The 6,842-nt window shown below is 49.1% G+C and overlaps 1 protein-coding gene and 1 long non-coding RNA gene across 2 annotated transcripts; one reads left to right on the top strand and one right to left on the bottom strand.

The window, feature by feature from the left end:
• The first annotated feature begins 1,265 nt into the window (after window positions 1–1,265).
• Window positions 1,266–2,223, top strand: TMEM174 (transmembrane protein 174). The gene is made up of 2 exons (XM_027094840.1): window positions 1,266–1,928; window positions 2,118–2,223. Exons 1-2 carry the CDS (start codon window positions 1,300–1,302, stop codon window positions 2,221–2,223), a joined length of 735 nt encoding a protein of 244 aa, XP_026950641.1. The 5' UTR covers window positions 1,266–1,299.
• Window positions 2,082–5,807, bottom strand: LOC113613823 (uncharacterized). Its single transcript, XR_003430374.1, has 3 exons — window positions 5,745–5,807; window positions 2,679–2,729; window positions 2,082–2,131 (listed from the first exon to the last, which is right to left on the bottom strand). It is a non-coding gene; the product is annotated as an uncharacterized LOC113613823 (long non-coding RNA).
• Between the last annotated feature and the right edge of the window lie 1,035 nt (window positions 5,808–6,842).

Here is a 6,842-nt window from a genome sequence, read left to right as displayed (position 1 = left end):
GTAGCAGGGAGAGGCATTTTGGAAGGGAAAAAAGTCCCCTGGTTTCCCAGGAGCACTTGGGATAAACGTAGGGTTTCCAAAGATTTCTGATGATAAGAACCACCTGAGGCACTTACTCTCCCTTGGAAATGTTGGTTCTGTTGAACTGAGTTGGGAACTCACATGCTGCCATTTAAAAAAAGTGGCCCAGGTGATTTTTATCATCAGGCAAGTTTGGGAAGCCCTGCCCTAGGGCAAGAGGGCAACTCCTCCTGGACCTTGAGCTCATGCCTGCAAAAGGGAGCTGATATAATATTTAACCCCTGAAGAGACACATCTGTTTGGAGAAGATCTGTCTAGGAAAGTTACAGGGCTACAGTTACTATTCTGTGGAGGACGAAATTGGTTGGGGCTCTTCTGAAGTTCTGTAGTTATGAATGACAGATCATGTCATTGAAGGGCAAGTTTTCTTCTTGAAATCAGCTTGGGTTTGGTTGCAAAACACAGCAGACTTGAAAATCCAGCTGTTTACTTCACGATGGAAACTGGGGACTGTGCTGCCACTACCGAGCCAGGGTCTGAAGTGCGTGTCCCTGAGACCCCAGGTCATACCTGATGCTCTGACAATGACGTGGTGCATGGAAAGGCCTCTAGGGTGTCTTTCCTCTCCCACAGCTGGAATTGTTCCCCAAATGCTGAAAGCCAAGGCACTTGGAGCTGGCCAGGAAAGAGCAGGACCTCAGAGCTTTGTGAGAGCTGCCATGAGAGTTTAAGTGTCATCACAACTAGGGATTCCTGGGGTGGGAAGGAAAACAGACAGTCATGAAACAGGTCTGTGTTTCTAGTGAGCTGACCCAGCAGGAAAGTTGGGTTAGATTCCTGAGCATGTGGTGGACACATCAAGGGTCCCTGCACAACCAGAGGCCCTGGGGGGGGGGGGGTCCTCTGCTATTTCTACAATCTTGGTTTGGGTAGGATGCAAACAGAGCCTTGGAGCAGTGCCTAACACATCTAAAAAAGTACTGCCTGGCACATAAGATGGGCTCAGTAAAAACTTTCTGAATGAGTGAATGAATGGGAAGAGAGAGAGCTTGCCATTGAATTGCAAATCAGAGGCCTCCAATTGTTGACAATATATGAGAAAGATTCAGGCTTCATTTCTCAGACCTTTATTCTTCTAAACAAAGTTCAGCGCTCTGCATGTTCTACTCTGTTAAGCACAGAAGCCCAAAGTTCTTCCATAACTAATCTGAACCTGGGATGCCTTTGCTCTGCTCTCAGGAGCTCTCACAACCTCTTTCCCCTTGAAGCAGTGTAAGGATGATGGAGCAGGGCCGCGGTCGCATGGAAGATTTCCCTCTCAACGTGTTTTCGGTCACTCCTTACACACCCAGTACTGCTGACATCCAGGTGTCGGATGACGACAAGGCGGGGGCCACCTTGCTCTTCTCAGGCATCTTCCTGGGACTGGTGGGGATCACGTTCACCATCATGGGCTGGATCAAACACCAAGGAGCCTCCCACTTTGAATGGACCCAGCTCCTTGGGCCCATCCTGCTGTCAGTGGGGGTGACATTCATCCTGATTGCCATCTGCAAGTTCAAAATGCTCTCTTGCCAATTGTGCAGAGAAAGTGAGGAGAGGCTCCCGGACTCAGAGCAGATGGCAGGAGGACAATCGTTTGTTTTCACTGGTATCAACCAACCCATCACCTTCCATGGGGCCACCGTGGTGCAGTACATCCCTCCCCCTTATGGCTCTCAAGAGCCCATGGGGATGAACACCACCTACCTGCAGCCAGTGGTGAACCCGTGTGGCCTCATACCATCTGGAGGGATGGTGGCCACCATGCCAAGCCCTCCTCAGTACTACACCATCTACCCTCCAGAGAATGCTGCCTTTGTTGATGACCAGGACTACCTTTCCTTCGTGGACGGTGGAAATGACAGGTAGGATGTGTGCCTTGGCGATGCTCCCCTTCCAGCTGTGGCAGTCAGGTCTATGGCTGTGTTTGGTCTGTAAGGAAGGTGGTGGGAGACTGCAGATCTCCGTGTGGCCCGTTGCCAGGATGGTGGCATTGGTTCTGAGAGCGGTGCTGTGGGCTGTAATGCATTTTGTGCTTTCTGCTCCCGTTTCAGGACCGGCCCTGATGCTGAGCAGATAGAAGAGACACAGCTGGGAGATGAGGACTCTGCCTGCTTCTCTCCTCCCCGCTATGAGGAAATATGCTCCCTCCCTCGCTAGAGACTATGCGGCTGGGGGCACAGAGTTTTAGTTTTTTGCTGACAACTGAAGTGTTCTATGCTGTGACCTTCAGAAGTTAGACAACAGAGAAGCCCAGGAAGCCTGACAGATACCATTCGAGGTGGGGAAGGGGGAAATGGGAGGTAGAATCTCTCTGACTGTTAAAAATTAGGCTAGGGTGGGGATATGCACTTCCAATCGAGCTAGAAATCCCCTGGATATGGCTCAGGATCAGGAAATTTCACCTGTTTATTCACCACCCACCCCTTTCCCACTGGAATGCACTGGTGTTTTAATTTGAGCTCCAGTAGCCAAGGGAAAACTCACTATTGCTGTGACTTTGGGAGTTTCCACAGTAGTGAGAATGGGGGTAGGGGAAGGAAGCAGGGAATAGAAAACGGGCTCAAATGGAGATTTCCCAGTTCCTGTTCTCAGCTGGGGATCTTCATACGTACAAGAACTTGGTTGCCATCTGGCGTCCCTTGAGGACTCTGGCATCTTAAAGGCTGCAAAAATAAATAAATTAAATGGAATAAAATAATGTCTTCTGTTAGAACAGTATTAGATAGCTGGCTCATAAAATAGACAACTGATGGGAACATACTGTGTAGCATAGGGAACTCTACCTAATGCACTGTGGTGACCTAAATGGGAGGGAAGTCCAAAAGCGAGGGGATATCTGTATGTGTATGGCTGATTCATTTTGTTGTGCAGTGGAGGCTAATGCAACATTGTAAAGCAACCACACTCCAATAAAAATTAATTAAAAAAATAATAGGACGATGATGTCAATAAATCCTTAAGTTACCACGGAGAGACACATCACAGTGACTCTCAGCTGTCGATGTTCTCTCTAGCAAGGCTGAAGCTTGAGGTGCCCACCCCAGCATGGGATTTGTGCTGGACCCAGTGGCCAACAGAACACGAGCACCTCCCTACACATAGATGAGATCTGTTAAATTAGACAGAATAGAGCTGCTGTGTCAACACCTGGAAAATCATGTCATGGAAACAATCTTTATGGTCAAGATAAGCTCACCTTCTTTATAAAAATACTGAGGTGCTCTTAATCTCCCAGAATCTGGGCTGTGTAACAACAACCAGAACAGATTCACAGACTTTAGAAGAGACAGACTAAACCATCAGAGTTTAAAAGAAAGTATTTTCCATAGGCTACAAAGGTAGGCCACTCAAGGTAAGGGTGCGTGGCTCATCCCAAAGGAAGACCAGGATTTAGCAATCCTTTAGAGTTTTGGTACTGTGTTCGTATATGGAGTGATTTTTACTAATCTTTATCAGAAGTATCTAGTTTTCCAAGGATATGATTAAAATAAGCTTGGTATATTATTATTGTGATTTGTATTATATCTTAGGGATGAAATCTCTTTTTTTAAATTTAATTTTTATTTTATATTGGGGTGTAGTTGATTTACAATACTGTAACAAACTCTCCTTTAATGGTCATTGCTACTTTTTTTTTTGTATCTATATTGTACTTCACTTTTTTTAACATCTTTATTGGAGTAAAATTGCTTTACAATGGTGTGTTAGTTTCTGCTGTAAAACAAAGTGAATCAGTTATACATATACATATATCCCCATATCTCCTCCCTCTTGTGCCTCCCTCCCACCCTCCCTACCCCACCCCTCTAGGTGGTCACAAAACACCCAGCTGATCTCCCTGTGCTATGCGGCTGTTTCCCACTAGCTATCTGTTTTACATTTGGTAGTGTGTGTATGAATATGTATGTCCATGCCACTCTCTCACTAGGCACGAAATCTCTTTGTATGAGAATTCATTTTCATGTTCAGTGATAGCAGGTGATTGAAAAATATGATTCAGTTAGCAGAAAACAGCTTTTTGCTCAGCATATTCATGAAATACTGGACTCCTGGCTGAAGGCCATCAGTTCAGGGAGGACGTTAGGTGACAGGGACGTAGTTGAGCACCACCGTGGCATGCCCACTGGCAACGCCCACACACCTGCCTCCCTCATCCCTCTCCCTCGTCATCCTCACCCACCGCATAACTTTATGTTCCTGGATTTGGGTACCAATGAGCATCAAGGGTAGTTCAAAAGGGAAAGAGATGTTAAGAAAGGACAACCACGTGTGAAAGGTGGGACGGTGGGACAGCTCCTTTGTCTCAGTGATGCCTGGAGTCCGATGTGCAGGGAAGTGGCCTTGGGGGCTTTTTAGCTCTAGGCTGCAGTCATTCAGCACCAACTGTCCCTGTTCCAAGGCAGACAAAGTGCTAACGCAGAGGTAATTTATGCTTCTGGAGACAGTGCACCAGAGCTGACAGCTCAAGGTGGGAGGTGGGGCTCAGAAAATAGGAACTCAGCACTTATTTATTGAGCACGTCCTCTGTGTCAGGACTCGGGCCATCAAGTAGGGTTATAACATTGAAAAACTGAACCCGCAGAAAAGCAGCTACGGCTAGTCTAGAGAGAGAGACAGCTACTGATCACTTATGCCCTGACACCCAAGAGGGGTCCTGGAGCCATAAGAGGGATTTGGACTAGTTGGGAGGGTCACCAGAGCTGACTTGGGAAAGTGAAGTCGGGACCACGGCCCTGTATAACCCCGGGAGCACCGTTACATGCATAGCCATGACATCGGACTCCCTGGACCTCTGAGGCCGGTGCCAGGAGCTAAAGGAACAGCCCCTGATGCTAGACAAAGAGGAGGAGGAGGGGCCAGCTGTGTAAACCTTTTTATTTTGCTGCTGCTACGGCCCTCAAACAGAGCTGCCGGGCTTCCCTGGTGGCGCAGTGGTTGAGAGTCCGCCTGCCGATGCAGGGGACACGGGTTCGTGCCCCGGTCCGGGAAGATCCCACATGCCGCGGAGCGGCTGGGCCTGTGAGCCATGGCCACTGAGCCTGCGCGTCCAGAGCCTGTGCTCCGCAACGGGAGGGGCCACAACAGTGAGAGGCCCGCGTACCGCAAAAAAACCCCAAAAAACAAAAAAAACAGAGCTGCCTTCCAGCACCTGGGAAATTATATTCACCAGCTCTCTGGCTTCGAAGCAACCCCACCATGCTCTCTTTCTGTTTTCCTTTGGGGTTGCAGGGGCCAACATAATGGGAAGCCCACCAACTGGCCCCTGGACTCTGACGCCAGGTCTTCGCTGGTCTCTTTGACCAGCGAGGACACACTTCTGGCAGAGTTTCAGGTTTGTTTTCTGGATATTTGCCTTTTCTCATTCTCTCTCTCAGTATCTTATCAGGGCTGAACTGTGATCTGGGGAGAGTGAACTGGGGTCTGTCTGGTCCCAGCTATGCCATCCACCCTGAGATTCCTGGTGTGGAACGTGGCCCTGGCTTTAGGAACATGCTCAAAGGTCCAGTGTCCAGGCCAGAACCCATGGGCCACTGTCGGCCTTGTTAAACATCTTAGTATGTGTCTGCAGAGCAATTGGGAAGTCATTGAAGAGTTTGAATGACGAGGGAGCTGTGATCTGATTCTGAACACTTCCTGGTCAGGGCAAGACCCAGAGGCACACAGGGTGTGATACTGACCTTGCTGGGAAAGTCCAGATGTCAGTGACCGGAGCACCAGGAGACATCCCTCTCCTCTGCCCTCAGTCTTCACCGGGGTGCCATGGCTGGGCATGCTCTGGCAATCTACACATCGTTCAGAACAAAGCCAAAAAGGTCTTGTTAATCAAAGGGGACGGGTGTCTTAAGAACTAAATGTTCACATCTCTCGGGAGCCAGTTTGGGTTGGGCCTCTGGTCTGGAGGCACTGATGACCGCTGCCAACCTTGACAGGACAGGAACGGACCCTCCAAGCCTGGGTAATGAGGCCCAGGCACCAAAGGGAAGAAACTTCCACAAAGCTCTTAGACGTCTTTCTCCTCTCGGGCTGATCTCTCCTGCAGTGTGGGTCTGGCCACGCCCTCTGCAGGGCCCTGGGAGGTAGGTATCCCGCAGGGATGGCATCCGTTTTCCCTTTCGCTCCACTGAACCAGGCATGGGTCTAAGTTTCAAATGCAGCAAGTGGCTCTGTTCCAAAACAGCCCTTTAAGTGCTCTCCCCACTTTTTTGGGGGGTGGGGTGTACAGTGTGAAAACAAGACACTTGCTTGTGATGAGCTGGCCTTGGGTGGCTGTTTTCAGCTTCGGCCCTCTGGGGTTCGTCTTTGGCCTTGTTTACTATCGGGTCAGTGCTGTGGGGCTGAGCTGAAGGTCTACACCCCCAGGGGGCTGGTGCTCCTCCCCCAAAACGGAAGTGCCTCACGTGGTCGTGGGATAGACACCTTCTTACCAACCGAGAGAAGGGGGCGGGCAGCCTAGCTCTCAGTAGTGTCCCCGCCTGTCACAAGCAGGCACTGTCTGCAGACTGCCGCTTACACCCCTTGACAGTCACCAAGGGCCTCACGCAAAGCCCTCTACGGATGCTTGGTTCCTGGTGCATAACAAACGTGAAATGAATAAACGAAGAACTTTTCAAATAGCTAACAACCACTCTAGTTCAACTTAGCTCTTTTTTTTTTTCCTCATTATGTAAAATTTCAAACAAGTACAAGATTAGAGAGAATAGTATATGAAACCCTATGTAGCCATTACCCACCCTCAACTCATGGCCAATCTTACTTCTTTTATCCTCCCACCCACA

This window comes from Aethalodelphis obliquidens, unplaced genomic scaffold (genome assembly GCF_003676395.1).
Source record: "Aethalodelphis obliquidens isolate GAN/ISIS:26980383/991018 unplaced genomic scaffold, ASM367639v1 scaffold4, whole genome shotgun sequence".
NCBI lineage: Eukaryota > Metazoa > Chordata > Mammalia > Artiodactyla > Delphinidae > Aethalodelphis > Aethalodelphis obliquidens.
Note: the sequence above shows the minus strand (reverse complement) of the source record. Positions and strands in the feature narration are given on the sequence as shown.